Raw genomic sequence first — 21,611 nt, forward strand, 5'->3', positions numbered from 1 at the left:
CCAGGTACTTTTTAAAGGATGTGAGGCAACCCGCCTCCACCACCCTCCCAGGCAGCGCATTCCAGACCATCACCACCCTCTGGGTAAAAAAGCTTTTCCTCACATCCTCCCTGCCCCTCACCTTGAACTTGTGCCCCCTCGTGACTGACCCTTCAACTAAGGGGAACAGCTGCTCCCTATCCACCCTGTCCATGTCCCTCATAATCTTGTACACCTCGATCAGGTTGCCCCTCAGTCTTCTCTGCTCCAATGAAAACAACCCAAGTCTATCCAACCTCTCTTCATCCCAGGCAACATCCTGGTGAATCTCCTCTGCACCCCCTCCAGTGCAATCACATCCTTCCTATAATGTGGTGACCAGAACTGCACACAGTACTCCAGCTGTGGCCTCACCAAGGTTCTATACAACTCCAACATGACCTCCCTACTTTTGTAACTTATGCCTCGATTGATGAAGACAAGTGTCCCATGTGCCTTTTTCACCACCCCAATAACATGCCCCTCTGCCTTCAGAGATCTATGGACACACATACCAAGGTCCCTTTGTTCCTCAGAACTTCCTAGTGTCATGCCGTTCATTAAATACTTCTTTGTCAAATTACTGCTTCCAAAGTGTATCACCTCAGACTTTTGAGGGTTAAATTCCCTCCGCCACTTATCTGCCCATTTGACCATCCTGTCTATGTCTTCCTGTAGCCCAAGACACTCAACCTCATTGTTAACCACCCGGCCAATCTTTGTGTCATCCGCCTTCTTATTCCTTCTACCAAATGTACCATCCCGCCCTTATCTACATTAACATTCATTTGTCATTTACATGCCAATTCTGCAAGTTTGGTATATCCTATCAGCAGTATTTGGAATTTATACAGATTTGCAGTTTTACTGACGCCACAACCTTTCACAGCCTGACTGCATGTTCAACTCGAAGTCTGTAAGTCAGTTTGTAATTTATTGGTGCTCACAGTGAATCAGAGGATGCGTTGTTAATAATGGAAAATAAGGAGATCGTGGATGAATTAAACAAACATTTTGCATTGGTCTTCCCTATAGATGATACAAGTAACATGCCAGAAATAGCTGTGATCAGGAAATGGAAGGGAGGGGGGATCTCCGGAAAATTACAATCACCAATTGAGCAAATTGTTGGAGCTCTGGGTTGACAAATCCCTGGGTCCTGATGGACTTCATCCTAGGGTCTTAAAATAAGTAGTTAGTGAGATAGTTGATGTGTTGCTTTTAATTTTCCAAAATTCCCTAGATTCGGGGAAGGTTCCATTAGATTAGAAAATAGCAAATGTAACCCCATTATTCAAAAAGGGAGGGAGACAGAAAGCAGGAAACTACAGGCCAGTTAGCTTAACATATATAATTGGGAAAATTAAGCTATCATTAAAGATGTTATGGCAGGGCACTTAGAAAAATTCAAGGCATTCGGGCAGAAGCAGCATGGTTTTGTCAAAGTGAAATCATGTTTAACCAATTTATTGGAGTTCTTTGAAGGAGTCACATGTGCTGTGGATAAAGGGAAATTGGTGGATGTGCTGTACCTAGATTTCCAGAAGGCATTTGATAAAGTTCCACGTCAAAGGTTATTGTGGAAAATAAAAGCTCATGGTGTAGGGGTTAACATATTGGCATGGATAGAATGCTGGACAGCAAACAGGAAGCAGAGAATAGGCATAAATGGGTCTTTTTCTGGTTGGCAGGATGTGATGAGTAGTGTGCCACAGGGATCAGTGCTGGGGCCTCAACTATTTAACAATTTATATAAAAGACTTGGATGAAGGGACCGAAGGTATAGTTGCTAAATTTGCTGATGACACAAAGATAGGTAGGAAAGTAAGTTGTGAAGAGGACATAAGGAGGCTATAAAGCGACATAGATAGGTTAAGTGAGTGGGCAAAGATCTGGCAAATGGAGTATAGTGAGGGAAAATATGAAATAGTCCACTTTTGTAGGAAGAATAAAAAAGAAGCACATTATCTAAATGGTGAGAGATTTCAGAGTTCTGAGATGCAGAGAGATCTGGGTATCCTAGTGCATGAATCACAAAAGGCTTGTATGCAGGTACAGCAAGTAGTTAAGAAAGCTAATGGAATGTTATCATTTATTTCAAAGGGAATTAAATACAGAAGTAGGGAGGTTATGTTTCAATTGTACAGGGCACTGGTGAGACGATATCTGGAGTACTGTGCATAGTATTGGTATCCTTATTTAAGGAAGGATGTAAATGCATTAGAAGTAGTTCAGAGAAGGTTTACTGGATTAGTACCAGGAATGGATGGGTTGTCTTATGAGGAAACATTGGACAGGCTATGCTTGTATCCATTGGAGTTTAGAAGAATAAGAGGTGACTTGACTGAAACTTTTAAGATCCTGAGGGGTCTTGACAGTGTATGTGGAGAGGATGTTTCCTCCTGTAGGAGAATCTAGAACTAGGGGTCACTGTTTAAAAATAAGGACTTGCCCATTTAAGACAGATGAGGAGAATTTTTTTCTCTCAGAGAAGTGAGAACTTCCTTCCTCAAAAAGCTGTGGAAGCAGAGCCTTTGAATATTTTTAAGACAGAGCTAGATAAATTCTTGATAAACAAGGGGTGAAAGATTATCGGGCATAGGCAGGCGGTTACCATCAGATCAGCCATGATCTTATTGAATGGCTAAGTAGGCTCGAGGGGCTGAATGGCCTACCCCTCCTCCTAATTCATATGTTCGTATGATTTATAATGGTAGGAAGGTTTTTTTATTCTTTCAAGGGATGTTGTTGCACATCCTTAATCTCCCTTGAACGGACGAGCTTGCAAGGCCATTTCAGAGGACAGTTAAGAGTTAACCACATTGCTGTGGTTCTAGAGTCACGTATAGGTGTTATGACCGATGCAGTTGGTAAAGCAGAGTTATTTAAACATCCCAGAGGGAAACTTTAAACAACTGTCATAACCTATAATTTTAGGTGTTATGTTTGAAATGTGACTCTAAATTCAGGAATCGGACCATCAGTTCTCCAGGCTATACATTAAACTAAGTGAAACATTTTATTAATTTACACAGGTTAAAATATATATATACACATGGCTACAAATTACTACTATCATAACTTTTAACAAATTCCCAAACTAATCTCCATTAAGGCAACAGCAACCCATAGGCTTAACCAAACACCAGGCAAAGCGTTTTCACCTTACGAATTCAAATTGAGGTTCTTTTCACTGTGGAGTCAGTTAGAGACTTGCAGCTGCCTTTTAATCTCACATTGCCTCTGCTCTGCACACCCAAAAGCTGCTGAAGTTATACCTACCACCACTGATTGAACTCACCAGCCTCTTTGAACTTCACCTTTTAACATGAAACCCCTTTCATAGTACCAATTTTATTAGTAATATAAACATATGGCTTGGTATTCGCTAGATACGCGTTAAATTTTCACCTCACTTCTTGAATGCACTATTCAAAAAGTGCAAATACACTCTACCTCTCTGTTTACATCTCAAACTAAGCATATCAAAGCACCCAGACTAGTGGACTTTAATCTAATTAAGACACACCCACAGACTAAACCTCTATTTTAAAAGAAAAATATTTTCCAAAATATTATATACATTAATAGCTTCAGACCAGGTAAGGACAGCAGATTTCCTTTCCTAAAGGGACATTAGTGAACCAGGTGGGTTTTGATGGCACTTGATGATAGTTTCATGGTCACCATTGCTGAGACTAGCTTTCAATTCCAGATTTATTAATTAATTGAATTTGAATTTTGAACCTATGTTTCCAGAACATTAGCCTGAACCTCTGGACTACCAGTCCAGTGATATTACTACTACACCACCATTTCTCGAATGTCACACTATAGGCTGTGAATTTACTCTGACTTAGCTGAGAGAGTGACACAAACCTCATCAAATCCAGATTAAAGAGGTGTGCGCCTGCATATGGGGACAAAAATTTATTACAACTTTATCAACTTCAAAATTAGTTTTACATATTTGTAGGCTTTGGTGTGGGGGAATATGGGGTGGAGTGTGCAGTTTTGGGGAGAAGCCTCAGGTGTAAATGAAGTAAAGGGAAACCCAATGTGGAGCCCCAAAATTGATTTTGTTTACAAGTGGATTAGTGTGAACAAAAGCCAAACCCTTATTTCAAGGTCACTCAAGTGCATGAGGTGGGTGTTGGGGCATGTGTCCAATTTGGAACTTTGGGATACTTTTTCAAGAAAACAACAGGGCACTGTTCATACCAATAGGTGATGAGCCAGCTCAGCACAGAGCACACTACCTGCAGGACCTGGCATCCAGATAGAGAAGAGTTTAGCACACAAATGAAATCTCATAATGAATCAAAACCCAACATGTGTCGCTTTGACAGCTCAAAGGTTGATACTACTAAACATTGCCCATTTCACATGCACTCCACACCCAAGCAGAGCCTTCTTGCAACCCTACAGCTTGTTCCTTACATGACCATGGCTCGGGATTGCACTTCTTCAAGGTGCAATGTGCATTCAGAAACATTGCCACACTCACAACTTTCAAGACCCTAATACCTCAAGTCATTTAGAATATACATTGGTATGTGCTGACACCCAGGTTGCAAGTGCGGCTATCTCTGTGTGTATATCAAATGACTTCCAACCTTTTGAAGCCTCCTTTTTTTAGTGATATGACACCTTGTAAGCTCAATCCCGACAGGAAGGATGGTTTCCCTTGTCCAACCTTCTGCATTATTCCCTGAAAGCTCTGACAGGTTCTGTGGACCACCCTACCTTGTTACTGATGGGTCTATGTTGCCCACCTCCATAACAGGCAGGCATCACTCTGATGATTCCTCTGGAGCTTCTTCTTGCCCTCCATCTCTTAGGAATGGAGGGGTGCCATTCCTACCAGCAGGGCCTTTTGTATGTGGGGTTGAAATGCCTGTAACTGGTGCGGGCCTAATATCAAATAGATTAGTAACTAAAACTGGGATAGTTTAAAACTAAAGTTAAACTAACAGGGAAAAAAAATCTCAAAATAAATTTAAAGAAATTATGCTGATCAGCCAGGGTGATACAGCTGCAAGAGCAACAAAGAAAGATCTGCATTCCCATTTTGGATGCCAGTGAGTGAGATGGTTCCTCAGAGAACGGTAGCAAGAGCCAAGTTCATGGGTGGTTCAGCTGCAAAGGAGGGGAGGAGGAAGTGTGGAAGTGCTATAGTGGTAGGGGATTCTGTAGTTAGAGGAGCAGACAGGCATCTCTGCAGCCGTAGAGATGACTCCAGGCTGGTATGTTGCTTCCCTGGTGCCAGGGTCAAGGATGTCACAGAGCGGCTGCAGGACATTTTTTGGGGGGAGGGCGAGCAGCCAGAGGTCATGGTCTACATTGGGACCAGTGACATAGGCAGGAAAAAGGAAGAGGTCCTGAAAGCAGATTTTAGGGCGTTAGGAAGGAAATTGAAAAGCAGGACTCAAGAATAGTAATCTCAGGATTACTCCCAGTGCTACGTGCTAGTGAGCATAAGAATAGGAAGATTGAACAGTTCAATACGTGGCTGGAGAAATGGAGTAAGAGGGAGGGCTTTAGATTTCTGAGGCATTGGAACTGGTTCTGGGGCAGGTGGGACCGGTAAAAGAAGGACGGTTTACACCTTAACAGGACTGGGACTAATGTCCTCGCAGGGAGCTTTGCTAGTGCTGTTGAGGAGGGTTTAAATTAGGTTGTCAGGGGAATGGGAACCTGAGGGGAAATTCAGAGAGGAGAGGAGAAAAACTGGCAGTAGGAAGTAGATAAGTGTTGATTGATAAGGAGGATATATCAGAGAGTAATATCAAGGTAAATAGAACACTTGGAGAGTTTTATAGAACTAGAGTAGGCTATAGTAAGTCATTAGATGGGGTCCGAGCAAGGGGGAAAGTTAAAAAACCTAAATCAAGATTAATGTGCATGTATGTGAATGCACGGAGTGTGGCTAATTAGATTGCTGAACTATAGGTACAGGTTGACAAATGGAGCTATGATATTATTGCTATAACAGAGACTTGATAGAAGTATTCAGGATCCTGAGGGGTATGGACAGGGTAAATAGCGAGAAACTATTCCCTCTCAAGAGTACATCAAGAACTAGAGGGCATAGATTCAAAATAATGGGCAAAAGGAGTAAAAGTGATGTGAGGAAAAATGTTTTCGCCCAGAGGGTGGTTGGACTCTGGAACGAACTTCCTGATGGGGTGGAGGCAGGTTCGATCGAGGTTTTCAGAAGGGAACTGGATTGCTACCTGAAAAGAACGAATGTGCAAGGTTATGGGAATAAGGCAGGGGAGTGGGATTAGGTAGATTGCTCTTTCAATGAGCCAGTGCAGACTCGATGGGCCAAATGGCCTCCTTCTGTGCTGTAAAGATTCTGTGATTCATACTAGTGCCTTTCATGATCTTAGGACACGTTAAAGAGCTTTACAGTTTGAAGTACATTTGAAGTGTAGTCACTATTGTAATGTCGGAAATAGAACAGCCAATTTACTCACAGCAAGATCCTGCAATCTGCTTTATTTTAGTGATGTTGGTTGAGTGATAAATATTGGTCAGGGAACCAGGAAAGCTCACCTACATTTCTTCACAGTAGTGCTGTTTTATTTCCACTGACAGGGCCTTGGCTTAACACCTTATGCGGTGCTGAGAGTCCGCCTTGTGCCTTTGCAGTTATAGGCAAAGGAATCCTCATCAGTGTATATTAAGTAATTGGTACTGATAAAGTGAATCCAGGGTAAGAAATCAGGACAGTGCGATAAGGGGGCGAGTTTATAATCAGTTGTAAAAGTTTGGAAAACTCTAGCTGATAAGAGTCAAAGAATTTGAGGCTGTTCAGAGTGCAATTGGGATGGCCAGGAGGATGAGCACAATGTCCTTTTCTTATGATGTTTTTCTTTAATTTTACTAAATTATCTGCTTGTCAAGAAGTGGGCTATTAATGCTGGGAAATGGAACTCCTTCAGGCACTGACCTGTATCAAACACTCCCAGGGCAGGTACAATGCAGGTTGGATACGGATTTCACCCCTCTCCTAACTATACTCAGTTCTGCTGAAGGGTCATGAGGACTCAAAACGTCAACTCTTTTCTTCTCCGCCGATGCTGCCAGACCTGCTGAGTTTTTCCAGGTAATTCTGTTTTTGTTTTGGATTTCCAGCATCCGCAGTAGTTTTTTGTTTTTATCTCCCTCTATACCGTCCCATCAATGTGGCTTAGCCCCATGCTCAGATGACCATTGTAGCATTTCCAGTTAATATACAAACTGTCCTGAACTGGAGAAGTAATTAGTACTGAGTTATAGATGCCTTTGTGCGTGGAAGATGTGCCAAAAGTATTACGCCTGGGACTGTTTCTGATGGAAGCGTTTAACTATTTTGACTGCAGAATTAAAGTTCAGGTCTTAAAATGGAAGGCCAAGAACCCCTAAGTGGCTCAGTTGGTAAATGCACCATTATATATGTACAGCTATTTGCTGAGGTTCAATCCTCGATCTTTGCTAATTTGGCCAATCTATGTTGGGCTATTGCAGGAACACTTGCAGTTTGCCTCAGCACCCATGCATTTGGAATGGAGAAATAAACCTTCCAGATTCCCACTATCCACTAATCCCTCCTGCTAATGAGTAATTGTCAAGTGAAGACACAATTGGACTCAGCACTAATGCCCCTATAGTCAGAGAGCCAGTTGATACTCGCTGTCTAGTTAGACATATGAAGAGCGACTACTTGAAAGGGAAACAGTGGCATTTGTGGAACTGTAGCCCAGCAAAAGTCAGCACCTTTGGCAGAGGAGGTTGAGAGTGGAAAGGTGTTAAAGCTTCATGATAGCCAGCCCTGGGATTGCAGGAGTGGCACAGACTGAAAATATTACTGCTGTAGCTAGCAAATAGTTGCCAGGTCTTCCCAGATTAAAGTGGGAGGGCCGACTGTCTTTGGGTTCTTCGAATGGTGCCTCATGTCCTTCTCTGCTGTCTCTTTGTCTCACTACAGCTAATCTCAGATGCTGGATACCAGGGTGAAATAACCAGTGTGTCAACGGCCTGTCAGCAGTTGGAGGTCTTTTCCCGCGTTCTCCGCACCTCGCTTGCCACGCTCGTTGATGGAGGTGAAGAACATCTGGAGAAAAACTTGCCTGAGTTTGCAGTGAGTGTCCCCTGGTCAGGTGTAGGTGACACATGGGAGTTAATTGGTGTTGTTTATGGCTGTGTTCGTGGGCAGTTGGTGCAATGACAAAGAGCTCCCTTTCTAAAGAGGAAAATTCACCAACAGGTCCGTTTCTTGTTTTTCTTTCTTTCTCCACATTTCCACTCTCCTGATCCTGATGGTGTTAACTCTTGCTCAGGTACCTGGTGACCCTCAGCACCTTGCACAAACAACTATTCTTCATGTGTGAGCTCAGATTGTTACTATAAGCAGATTGTTCACCTGGAGGGCAGCACAGCTAAGCCCATTCCTGTCCTTATCCAAAGCCATGAGCATGTTTTCTCCGTTTGGAGCCTCAGATAGTGATCAGAGTCGAGATCCTGATTGATTCCCTAACCCAGGACAGAGGGACCAATTGTAGCATCTCTACTAGTTTCTTGATTTAGATTAGCTGAGATTATATTGTACTGAGGGAAGATTATCCTCCCTTTATTGTCCTGAGGGGGATTGTCCTGACTGTGTTGCCCTGAATGGGGTTTGTCTTGTATGTATTGTTCTGAGGGGAATTGTCCCATCTGTATTGCTCTGAGCAGAATTGTCCTGTCTCTTTTGTCCTGAGGGGGTTATTATCCTGTCTGTATTGCACTGAGAGGCGATTGTCCTGTCTGTATTGCACTGAGAGGCGATTATCCTGTCTGTATTGCTCTGAGGGGGATTGTCCTGCCTCTACTGCCCTGAGGGGGATTGTCCTGCCCCTGTTGTCGTGTGGGAGGATTGAACTATCTGGATTGCCCTGAGGGCAGATTGTCCTTTCTCTATTGTACTGAGGGTATATTTTCCAGGGATGCTTTGTCCTTGCTTATACTGCTTTTTCAAAATAATCTTTGAACACTTACTCTCTTGTTTAAGGGGTATATGAACGTATGAAATAGGAGCAGGAGTAGGCCATTTGGCCCCTCAAGCCAGCTCTGCAATTTGATAAGATCATGGCTGATCTGATTGTGGCGTCTTCTTTCAAATCGACTTTCCTGTCCACCTCCTATAACCTTTGACTACCTTGTCAATCATGAATCTATATAACTCGGCCTGAAAAATACTCAATGACGCTGCCTGCACTGCTCTGTGGGGAAGAGAATTCCACAGATTTAACGACCCTCCAAGGGAAAAAATTTCTCCTGACCTCTCTCTTAAATGGGAGATCCCTTATTTTTAAAATGTATTGCCCAGTTCTAGCCTCTCCCATAGGGGGAAACATCCTTTCAGCAATCACCCTGTCGAGCCCCTTCAGAATCTCATATGTTTCAATAAGATCACCTCACATTTTTCTAAACTCCAATGGATACAGGCCCAGCCTGTGCAACTTTTCCTCATAAGATAACCCCTTTATCACAGGAATCAGTTGAGCGAACCTTCCCTGAACTGCTTCTAATGAAATTATATGCTTTTTTAAGTAAGGAGACCAAAACTGTACAAGTACTCCAGACGTGGTCACATCAAAGCCCTATACAACTGTAGCAAAACTTTGGCTATCTCCACCTATCACTGGCCCTCTATCCAGCTCTACCTGTCCCACCCCCACTTAAACCAGCTTATATTTCGCCTCTTTTCTATTTTTCCTTAGTTCTGTTGAAGAGTCAAACGGACTCGAAACATTAACTGTGTTCCTCTCCGCAGATGCTGTCAGACCTGCTGAGTTTTTCCAGGTATTTTTATTTTTGTTTTGGATTTCCAGCATCTGCAGTTTTTGGCTTTTTTCCCTACTTTTATGTTCCATTTCCCTTGCAATTACCACCAGCATTCTATTTGCCTTCATAATCACTGCTGTGTCTGCATACTTTTTGTGTTTCATGCACCTGGACTCTCAGATCCCTCTACCACAGCATTCTGCAGTCCTTCTCCTTTTAAATAATATATCCTTCCTGCCAAGGTGGACAAGTTCACATTTTCCCACATTATACTCCATCTGCCAAATTTTTGCCCACTCCCTTAACCTATCTATATCCCTTTGTGGATTCCTTATGTCCTCTTCTCAACTTACTCTCCTACTTATCTTTGTATCATCAGCAAATTTAGCAGCCATTAATTTAGTTCCTTTGCCCAAGTCATTGATATAGATTGTAAATAGTTGAGGCCCCAGCACTGATGCCTGCGGCATTTCACTAGTTGCAGCTTGCCAACCCAAAAATGCCCCATTTATCCCTACTTTCTGCTTCCTGTTCGCTAACCAATCCTCTACCCATGCTAATCTGTTACCCCCTACACCTTGCACTCTTATTTTGCGTAGTAACCTTTGACGTGGCACCTTATCAAATCCCTTTTAAAAAATCAGTGTACCACATCTACCAATTCCCCTTTATCCACATGACTTGTTATTTCCTCAAAGAACTCTAATAAATTAGTCAAGCACAATGTCCTTTGAACAAAACCATGTTGACTCTGCCTGATTACATGAAGATTCACTAAGTGTTCTGCTATAACCTCCTTAATAACAGATTCTAGCATTTTCTGTATAACAGATGTTAGGCTAACTGGCTAGTAGTTTCCTGCTTTCTGTCTCCCTCCTTTCTTGTACAGGAGTCACGTTTGCTATTTTCCAATCTGATAGGATCTTTCCAGAACCTAGGGAATTTTGGAAAATTACAACCAATTTATCTACTATCTCAGCAGCCACTTCTTTTAAGACCCAAGGATGAAGTTCATCAGGGCCAGGATTTTTACCTTGTTGGGCGGGCGTGGAGGACCCGGGAGTGGTCGTGAAGCCGACAATCGCCCACGATCAGGCCCCGATATTGATTTCACGCTGGCTGGCCAATTAACGGCCAGCCAGTGTAAAATGCGCGCAGCAGCACTGCCGGGGTGGGGGCGGGAGGAGGGCGAGGGTGGAAGCTCGCAAGTGCGCGCAATGAAAGCTCCCTAAGGCACACAGCTGCCTCCGGGAGCTGAAGATTTATAACATTAAAAATAAAAAAGTTAGCAATGTTAAAAACATGTCCTCTCATGTAACTCTGTCACATGAGCAGGGACATGTTATGAATGAATTTTTAGTAAATTTTTAATTGCTGTTGGAAACCTCATCCCACCCATGGATGAGGTTTCCTAAAAATTCCAAAGGCCACTGGGTCTTTTCGCCTGCCCGCCAACTGTAAGGTTGGATGGGCAGCAAAAAATTTCATATAATTGGAACTTTAATGGCCTTAATAGGCCTGTTAATTGTCGGCAGGCGTGCTGCAGACCAAACTATCGTGCGAGTGCGCGATGACATTGGGATGCTCGCCCGATGTCATCGTGTGCCATTTTACGCTCGAGTGGGTTGGGCGCCCACCCACTCAGCGCAGATTTCTGCCCCAGTTCTGGGGACTTGTTAACCTATAGTTATAATGATTTTTTTCAGTATCCTTTCCCTGGCGATTGTAATTGTTTTAAGTTCCTCCCTCCCTTTCTCACTTCTTGATTTACAAGTATTTCTGGGGTGTTATTTGTGTCTTCTACAGTGAAGACAGACTTCTTTTTCCTGTTTTTACATTTCTAGCTTTCTCTTATTCTCTAATTTCTTCCTTTTCTTTAGTCATTCTATGCTGTTTTTAAAATTTTGACCAATCTTCTGACTGACCATTAATTTTTGCAAAATTTTACTCTTTTTCCTTCAATTTGATACTTTCTTTAACTTCCTTAGTTAGCCATGGATGGTGCACCCTTCCCCGAGAGTCTTTCTTTCTCATTGGGCTGTAACTTTGCTGAGTATTATGAAATCTCTACCTAAATGTCTGTAGCTGCATCTCTACTGTATTGTGTCTGTATTCAATAACACTGTGCTTTCTAATTTCCACAGAAAATGGTCTGTCATGGGGAGCATACGTACTTGTATGCGCAGTCCATAATGTCTGTCTTAGCCCAGGAGGAACAGGGTGGGGCAGCTGTCCGAAGAATTGCGCAGGAAGTTCAGAGATATGCGCACGAGAAGTAAGTACATAAGAAATCCTTGAGTCTTTGGGAAATTTTAAAGACCTTTTTTTTTCAAGTACACACTGAAAACTCTTTCCTCACTAATTTTCTCCCCATTTTCTTAAAGTGCTGAGGGTAGAGTTCCATGGGCGCAGGTAATCTTCCATTACTTCATCCATATAGCTATTGCTCATATGTGATCATGGACAGTGAGCCCGACTCTCGCTCGACATCCCCATAGTAATGCTGTCATAGGGAAATAGGTGATAAGAACAGCGAAAGGCCATTTAGCACCTCGAGCCTATTCCCCTCTTAGTGAGATCATGGTTGATCTAAGCACTAACTTCATATGCCAACCGTTGCCTCATATCCCCTAATAACTTTGGTTTACAAAAATCTATCAAAGTCTGATTTAAAATCAACAATTGACCTAGCATCAATTGAGATTTTCAGAAGAGAGTTTCAAACTTCTATCACCCCTTGTGTGTGGAAGTGTTTCCTAATTTCAGTCCTGAAGTCCAAGACTCTGTCTAATCTGCTTTGATACCTTGAAAACTTCAATCAAATCATCCTTCTAAATTCTTGGAAACATGAACCTGGTTTGAGTAATAAAAACAGAAAATGTTGGAAATACTTAACTGGCCCAGCAGCATTTGTGGAAAGAGAAACAGAGCTAAAGTTTCAGTTCGATGACCTTTTATCGCACAGATGCTGCCTGAACTGCTAAGTATTTCCAGCATTTTCAGATTCCCAGCATCTGCAGTATTTTGCTTTTGTTCCCCATAGCTTAACCTACGGAGTCCAGGTATCATTCCGGTCAATCTACTGTGCGCTCTCTCCAAAGTCATTATATTCTTCCTATGGAGCGGAGCTATTCTCAGTACTCTAACTGACAGGATGTGACTAGCAGCATCCTGCAAAGATCGGTGTTAAGGCCTCAACCATTCACCATATTTATTTATGACTTAGATGATGGGATAGAAAACAATAGTTCAAAATTTGCTATTGACACCAAGAATTGTAGGATGTAGTTCAATCAGGGTTTTGTATATCTGAAGCATGACTTCTACCCTCTTGTATTCCAGTCCTCTAGATGTAAAGGCCAGCATTCCATTAGCCTTTTTGATTATCCTCTGTACTTGGTCATGACATTTTCATAACCTATGTACCTGGACACCCACACCTCTTTGGACCTCTACAGTTTCTGCAGCATTTCACCATTTAGAAAGTACACTGTTTGTATCCTTCTCAGATCCAAAGCGGATGGCCTCATATTTACCTACTTTGAAATCCGTTTGCCACAGTTTTGCCCATTCACTTAATCTATCAATATCGCTTTGTAATTTTAGCTTTCATCGTAAAATTTGGTTATCGTGGTGTCAACAACAAAGTATGATCTGTGGTTTTCTATCCTGTCATCCAAATTATAAATAAGTATGGTGAATAGTTGAGGCCTCAGCACAGATCCTTGTTTGCTGCTCATCACATCCTGCCAATTAAAGTACCTGCCCATTATCCCTGTTCTCTGTCTCCCACCACCCTACAATTTTCCAATCAGGTCAATAATTTGCCTTTACTTCCAGGAGCTTTAACTTCAACTAACTGTCTTTTATGAAGCACATTATCAAATGCCTTCTGGAAGTCCATAAAATTACATCCATGGACTATGTCGACTACTTTAGTCACCTCTTCAAAATTCAATTAGCTTCATTGAAGCAAAGCTACAAATCCACGCTGGTTTTCTTTGATCAGCTGAAAATTTCCAAGGTGTTCAGTCATTCTACGCTTAATTATAGACTCCAGTAATTTCCTGACAACAGATGTTTTGGTAGCTGATCTGTAATTCCCTGCTTTCCTTCTTATCTTTCAGCCATTGGAGATTGCTGAATAGTGATAAAGAATAGGGAACGTGGCTGTTTATTTTCCCTTCCCCAATGCTGCAGTGCCCCCAAACGGCCCTGCCCGTTGGTGCTTCAGATTGCAGTCAATGTTGTAATGTAGGAAATGTGGCAGCCAATATGTGCACAACAAGCTCCCACAAACAGAAGTGTGATAATGAGCATATAATCTGATTTTGTATTGTCAGTTGAGGGATAAATATTGACCAGGACAGCATGGATAATTTGCCCACTTTTCTTTGAAGTAGTGTCATTGGATCTTTTATGTCTGCCTGAGAGGACAGATGAGGCCCGAGTTTAGCCTTCAGCTGAAAGTTGCAATCTCCAACAGTGTAGCACTCCCTCAGTACTGCACTGGAGTGTCTGCATTGATTTTTGGCCTCAAGTCCTGGAGTAGGACTTAAACCCACAATCACCTGACTGAGGCGAGTGAGTCACGGCTGATGCTTAGAAACACAAATGCTGGCTGACTTTTACCTCAGTAACCCTGGGATGATGAGGCCCATTCTACCACTGAAAACGAGATCAGCAGACCCAGCACAGTAGTGCCTCCCACTTCCCAAACCTTTATGTTTCTCTTTTATGATGATTAACTAGCTGCTCAGTAACTTCAAACACAGATTCCCAACCCTTTTCACAATCTTTCTTTTGTGTCATCAGGAAAAATAATTATCTTTGTACTACCTTCCCTCAGAGGCCATGACGCAAGCCAGATCACCCTAGCCCTGGGCACAGCTGCATCCTACCCTCGAGCTTGTCAGGCACTGGGTGCCATGCTCTCCAAGGGAGCTCTGAATCCAGCCGACATCACTGTGTTATATAAGATGTTCACGAGTATGGATCCACCTCCTGTGGAACTGGTAAGAATAGCACTCAGTCACTTGTATCACTGAGACAAGAAGCCATTCTCTCTAAAATAAAATTACTCACCTTTAATTTCCCAATTATCTCTACTCATGTCCTGACTTGAGGTCAAGTATGATTGTTGGCAGTGTCTCCAGGAGCTTGCATTCCAAGCAATCCTGTATAGTGAGTGAGAGCAAGCTATTCGACTGTGTGGAGAATCATGGCTAACCTCTGTACTGTCCAAGGCTAACCATGGCTAACCTCTGTACTGTGCAATTTCAAGCAGGAGTTACTGAATCCTATACAGGACCAAGAAACCTGGTTATTGTGTTTTATTTAAAGTCTTCTTATCCCAAGTGACCGATTATGTTTCATTTATTGAGATCCTTTAACTCAACATAAACTAAAGCTGGAAACTTGGAAAACATGGCTAAATACCACACTGGGTGCCATCAGGATAGTTATCCTTAAATAGAAATTGGCTTGCACTTTGCGCGCACAAGTCCCTCCGGCCCAGTTTGAAAATCGATGTCACAAATAGAGGCTGATATTCCTCCTATTTTCTATTCCCTCAGATTATTGATCTACTCCCTGTAAAGCATATTCTAAATTTGTACTGGTGTGTCTAAATCTAACTGTGACCCTTTGTGTCTCTTTTCAGATCAGAGTCCCTGCCTTCCTCGATCTTTTTATGCAATCTCTCTTCAAGCCAGGCTCTAAAATCAATCCTGAGCATAAACACAAGTACATCTACATTCTGGCCTATGCAGCCAGCGTGGTGGAGTCATGGAAAAAGGTCAGCTCTGCATTTCGCAAATGACTTGCGAGTAACATCAGTGGAATTGATGGTCTTTAATACACACTACATTCATGTAACAGACTGTAACTCAGCACACACAGTGCTCACATAGTAGTGCACAGACTATTCTTTGAACATCTCTCTTCTAACTCTAGAACAAGGTGGAAGGAAAAGCTGGTGATTGGTTATTATCCTCTCCTTCCATCACAACCTTTATCATCTCTTCCCATTTTATTGGTTCTATTAAAAGGGATTATGGTCCTTTGAATTTTCCTGCCTGGTTCCTTCTGTACTTGGTTCCACACGTTCCCCACTGTGTTGAAATGATAGCTGATTGCATGGTCTCATACTCAATCCCATTCCATTTCGGGATTTTAAAACTGGCAAACTCCTGACCTGTCTTCCTCCTCCAGTCTACAAGCTGTTGAAATTGGCATTGCCAATCCCAATTTACCTCATCTCTTGTACTCAAAAAGAAGTGACCAAAAGAGGGAAAACACATGAATAAAGGTTTTTGTTTTAGGGATGTAGCCAGTCTCTGCTAAGACTGATGATGCTGTAGTAGAACATAGGATCAGCAGGAAAAGAACATCCTAGGAGGTTGTCTAGGGCAATCTGCAATCAACTGCAGAATTACCTGCATTTTATATATTTAGGTATTGTGTCTAGTACCCCCTATCATAACCCAGATATCATATTTAACGCTGATGCAAAGCAATTTTTAAAAAAGGCATCCAGTCATTGACCTGGAGTAAAATCTTTGCAAGCTATTTACTGAATTCTAAGTGACTTGTGAGTAACTTACAAACAGCATGAAGAATGTGGTAGGAGCTACACATCACCATGGTGTTCCAGACTACCCATTCCCAAATCCTTGGGAGATCATCTAATTTATGTAAGAAAAAGAGAAAGAGAAAGTAAATCATACTGACCAAACGTGATGACGTTTCAAGTGTCAGTTTGGAACATTCCCGCTTTGGAGTTAGAGATCATGGGTTCAAGCCCCACTCCTGGTCTTGAGCACGTAGCCTTGACTAGCGTTCCAGTGTAGAATTGAAGGAGTGCTGCATTGTCAGAGCTGCTGACTTTCACTTCAGATAGTAAACTACCTGGTTCAGAGGCGAAGGCAATGCTTTTGGATGTCGGGGGGAGCTTTCTCGACTCACTTTTGTTGGAGATGGTAATCCTCGGGCAATTGGGGACTTGACAAGGTGAATGCACAAAGGGTGTTCCCCCTTCTGGGAGAGACTAGAACCAGGGGGTCACTGTTTAAAAATGCAAGATTGAGATGAGGATAATTTTTTTCTCTCAAAGGGTCATTAGTCTTTGAAGCTCTCTTCCCCAGAGAGCAGTAAAGGCAGGGACATTGAATATTTTTTAAGGCAGAGATAGATAGGTTCTTGACTAACAATGGAGTCAAAGGATATTGGGACTAGGTGGTATGTGGAGTTGAGGCCACAATCAGATCAGCCATGATCTTATTAAATGCCAGAGCAGGCTCAAGGGGCTGAATGGCCTACTCCTGCATTTGATTTGTGTGTTCGTATGTATTTATATAGCACGAATGTTACTTGCCACTTAATAGCCCAAGCTGGAACATTACCTGGTCTTGCTGCATGCGGGCATGGACTGCTTCAGTATCTGAGGAGTTGTGAATGGAAGTGAACATTGCAATCAACAGTGAATGGCCCCACTTATGACCTTACAATAGAGGGAAGTCATTGGTGAAGCAACAGAACCTAGGATGCTGTCCTGAAGAACTCTTGCAGCATTGTGCTGGTGCTAAGATGATTGGCCTTCAACAACTACAACCATTTTCCTTTGTGCTGGCCATGGTTACAGCCAAGGGAATATTTTCCCCTGATTCCCATTGATTTTAGTTTTGCTAGAGCTTTTTGATGCCACTCTTGGTCAAGTGCTGTCTTGATGTTGTGGGCAGTCACTCTCATCTCAGCTCTAGAATTCAGCTCTTTTGTCCATGTTTGTACCAAGGCTGTGATGAGATCTGGAGCTGAGTGGTCCTGATGGAACCCAAACTGAGCACCAAAGAGCAGATTATTAGTGTGTAAGTGTCACTTGCAACACTGCTGAATCCTTTCTGCACTTTGCTGATGATTAAGAGTACATTGATGGGGTGGTAATTAGAAGGGCTGAAAGCTCTTTGCAGTTCAGTGCCGGGACAGTGATTTAAGAGTGGAAATTTAAGTTTCTAACACGCAAATCTAAAACAGTTACAGAGTGAACTTCTGATTGACAGGTTTGAAAAGCTAGCAAGGATTTTGGGCGCAGAATGTACAAGCTGCAAGTGTGTCCTAGTGTTTTGTGTCTGTTTAACCCAGAGGTGCTTTTTTTTTGGCAGAACAAAAGATTTAACATCAACAAAGATGAGCTGAAATCAACATCGAAGGCCATTGAAACGGTTCACAACCTGTGCTGCAATGAGAACAAAGGGGCTTCAGAGCTGGTTGCAGAACTGGGGACCCTCTATCAATGTATTCGGTGAGTCCCACAGGCTATAGAACGCTCTTCTGATTGAATTCAGTGAGTACCACAGGGTATGTATAGGGCCCTGCAGACACTCTATCAGTCTATTCAGTGATTGCCAAAGGGTATGGGAGCCTCTGACCATTGCCACCCCGTCCTGTCCATTATATAACTTAAATCCCCTGCCCCACATCTGTCTGCATTATATTGCGCCTCCGCTCCTCCTCCTCTCTATACCTGACTGAACCACAGATTTCCCTCACTCCATCTCTATGTAATACTAACCCTCTGCCCGCATCCCTATTTTATCAGCTATATAAAACTGAATCCCTGCTGCCCCATAACTGTATAACACTGAATCTCATTCCTCCTTCTCTCTGTATAAAACTGAAGGATTTGCATTTATGAACTGTTATGAGTCTAGTGATCGATCTGGGAATCAGTGCCCTAACGTTGGAGTATTTGATGGAACAGTGTAGAGCTTTATTCTATATTTAAACCTGTCCTATACTTAGCCTACAGCAGAGTGTAGTAAATATCCAGCACTTTTGTTACCATGCTGGATGGTAATACTGGGTGCCTGAATTGCTGGAAATTTTCTAAGCTCTGTCACTGACCCCTTCCTTGATGGATACCAAAATGGCTAAATTCCAGGAGTCTCTGGGCTTGAAATTTAGTGTTGCAATGGAAAGTGTTAGAATGGTGATGACTGAGTGCTCTACTGGTCTCTGTATGATGAATTGTGGGAGACATGCATTTGTATTTTACATTATGTTAGTTGATGATTCCTTTCTGATTATCAGGTTCCCAGTGGTAGCAATGGGAGTGCTGAAATGGGTTGATTGGACTGTGTCAGAGCCCAGCTATTTTCAGTTGCAGACTGACCATACGCCTGTTCACCTGGCCCTACTGGATGAGGTAACTGAGCTGTGTATAATCCCCATGCCAAATCATTAGGGTAATTTTAGATCGCAGTTTATTTTTTGTGTTAGAAGTTAGGAGCCCTTCCCCGTGATGAAGGACATATTTTATTAAATATCCGAGATTCTATCCCCGTTCTGTGTTGAGTTAGCGGATCTTGGCTGGGGCCCATAGTTGGTTCATTATTATCAGCCTCATTGCCCCTATCTCAGGGAGATGAGAAAAGTGAGCAAAGCTTCTGCTCGTGATAGCTATTCTTTTACAAAGTACATCTGTGGATGTCAGGTGAGTTCACTGACTGAAAACACTTCCTGTTGTAACCCTGAAAAGCCCAAAGTGATCATCAGCTACCCTCTCAAAAGCACCACCAGCGTGTTCCAAACATTTCAGTAGTGGTGTTTCTGATATCTATTTTAAATGTATCTTTCATTAATACCCATTCTGTGATTTACTTTTGAATATTAATCTGACTTTACTTTACCTACCTGTAATATAATGTCAGTTTTAGCTCAGTGGTAGCACGTTGACTTTGAGTCATAAGGTTGTGGCTTCAAGCTCCAATGCTGACAGTGCAGCACTTCCTAAGTAGAAATCCTCTTTCAGGCCCCATCTGTCTTTTTAGGTTGTTGTGAAAGATCCAATACCACTATTCAAATATGAACAGAGGAGTTCTCCCACTATCCTAGTCTGCATTTATTTCTCAACCAGCATATCAGAAACAGATAAATCTCAGTGTTTGAGAGAACTTGCTAAATAGCCCTACATTTCGGCACTAAATTGGTTATCTCACTGACAAGACAGAGGGTGTAAAAAACTGAAAACTTACACCAGAGCAACAGGAAATGCTTTTCTGAGTTTGTGACTGAGTGATATTAGTGTGGGGTGGAGCATGGGCAGTTTTATTTATGCTACACCTAATCTAGGAATGCCTGATATTGACAATGGGAACCCTGGGACGAAAAGTGTCCCATTATTTGGCAATATGTCTCACACCTCAGTGAGCACAAGATTCACATAAACAGCAGCAATTGCAAACCAGTCAGCTGTATATGCCCAGCACACTCTGTAAGTGTAAGTAAAGTTACTGGCGGATGGATTCCATGGTGGGTTATAGAATCCATGCTGGGTGGAACTAGGAACATTCTGGAACCGATGGGACAGGAGGTGATATAAACCAGGAACCAGTGTTCCATGTGAACTGTGTGCTGCGTGTGCACGACCATTCAGCAACCTGGAAGGCACCATGCAGGTTGCTCACAAGCTATCCCCTTTAAGATATCACCCAAAATGTTTAAAGCTACTGTGCATTCAAATGAGCAAGCACAATGAGAAAAATTTAGAGGGAACATTACCAGGGATATTCCAAATCTGCGAGGACTATAATGAACTGGAATGGGATCCGTGGCTGACGTTTTTGTTGGCTCACTTGAGTCGTGCTGAGACCAAGTTTAGTGTTCCTACTGCTACCCCAGCAGAGATCAGCTAACATGGGACTGACCAGTGTTGTACCTCTTTACCATTTGGGGAACTGAGCTGTAGTATTGCTTATTTTTGAATGAATTTAGGACTTTGATTGTAATTGTCTTCATTTGCTTTTGTGTCTTTCTCCAGATCAGTACCTGCCACCAACTCCTCCATCCCCAAGTATTGCAGCTCCTTGTAAAACTGTTTGAGACTGAACACTCCCAGCTTGATGTCATGGAGCAGGTAATCCCTCCTGTTGCTTGGGGATTGGCAGAGAGCTCTTGGAGCAGGAACAGAAATACCGTACAAAAAAGAGTGCCAAGCAATTGTTTGTTTGCTTTTTTTTTAACTACTGGACTGTGGCTTAAGAGCAGCCATATAGACAGGATGAAGGTCCCATTTTTGGTGGAGACTGGAAAACATTGTGTGATCCCTCTAGCAGGATTTTAGCTGAGCCTTGTCATTGCAAAGAGGATTAAGGCTCCATTCTGCATCTGTTAAGAGTCCTTCTAAGAGTCAGTTGTCGTTCAGTGTTCACAAGATATGAATCCATTGGAAGAACTTTTCTGGAAATGCAGCACAATTGACACAAATGAGGAACCCCATGTATGGTGTAAGGATGTAACTTGTGGTAAATGGTAAACTCTTTCTGGAACAGTGAGGGTAATTGGTAGTAGAGCTTTATGTGCATTATGACAGATGGAATTCCTGTGTAGTTACACTATACTGTGTATCTGACAAGGTACCTTAATGCTACTGGTCAGAAACTTTCTGTTCCTTAGTTCTCTCTGAGGGAGTTCTCTTCCATCCTGAGAAGGTGAGACTCCCCACTAGCAAGCAACATTTGGGCCTTTTTCCTAGAATGATTTGGAGTTAGGGAACAGTTAGAGTAAGTATCTAGATAAAAGCAAAATACCGCGGATGCTGGAAATCTGAAACAAAAACAAAAATACCTGGAAAAACTCAGCGTAAGTATCCATGTAGCTTCAAGGATCCTCTGCTGATTGGCTGGTGAGGCCCTCTGGTTGGGTTTTCTGTCTATCCTCAATAAAGGTTTGCCGTGTATCTACTTGCACTACCAGATACTGGCATCAACTGTCCCCTTTTCCGA

General features: G+C 42.5%; 1 protein-coding gene across 1 annotated transcript in view; it reads left to right on the forward strand.

Annotated features, from left to right (window-relative positions):
- Window positions 1-21,611, forward strand: part of nelfcd (negative elongation factor complex member C/D) — a 47,048-nt gene that overhangs the window by 15,316 nt on the left and 10,121 nt on the right. Inside the window, exons 6-12 of the mRNA XM_078555461.1 lie at window positions 7,994-8,146; window positions 11,976-12,106; window positions 14,681-14,846; window positions 15,494-15,628; window positions 17,991-18,130; window positions 18,919-19,033; window positions 20,648-20,743. Of these exons, the coding sequence (XP_078411587.1) occupies window positions 7,994-8,146; window positions 11,976-12,106; window positions 14,681-14,846; window positions 15,494-15,628; window positions 17,991-18,130; window positions 18,919-19,033; window positions 20,648-20,743 (936 nt within the window). The remainder of the gene's footprint in view (window positions 1-7,993; window positions 8,147-11,975; window positions 12,107-14,680; window positions 14,847-15,493; window positions 15,629-17,990; window positions 18,131-18,918; window positions 19,034-20,647; window positions 20,744-21,611) is intronic.

This window comes from Cetorhinus maximus, chromosome 13 (assembly GCF_964194155.1).
Source record: "Cetorhinus maximus chromosome 13, sCetMax3.hap1.1, whole genome shotgun sequence".
Lineage (NCBI taxonomy): Eukaryota > Metazoa > Chordata > Chondrichthyes > Lamniformes > Cetorhinidae > Cetorhinus > Cetorhinus maximus.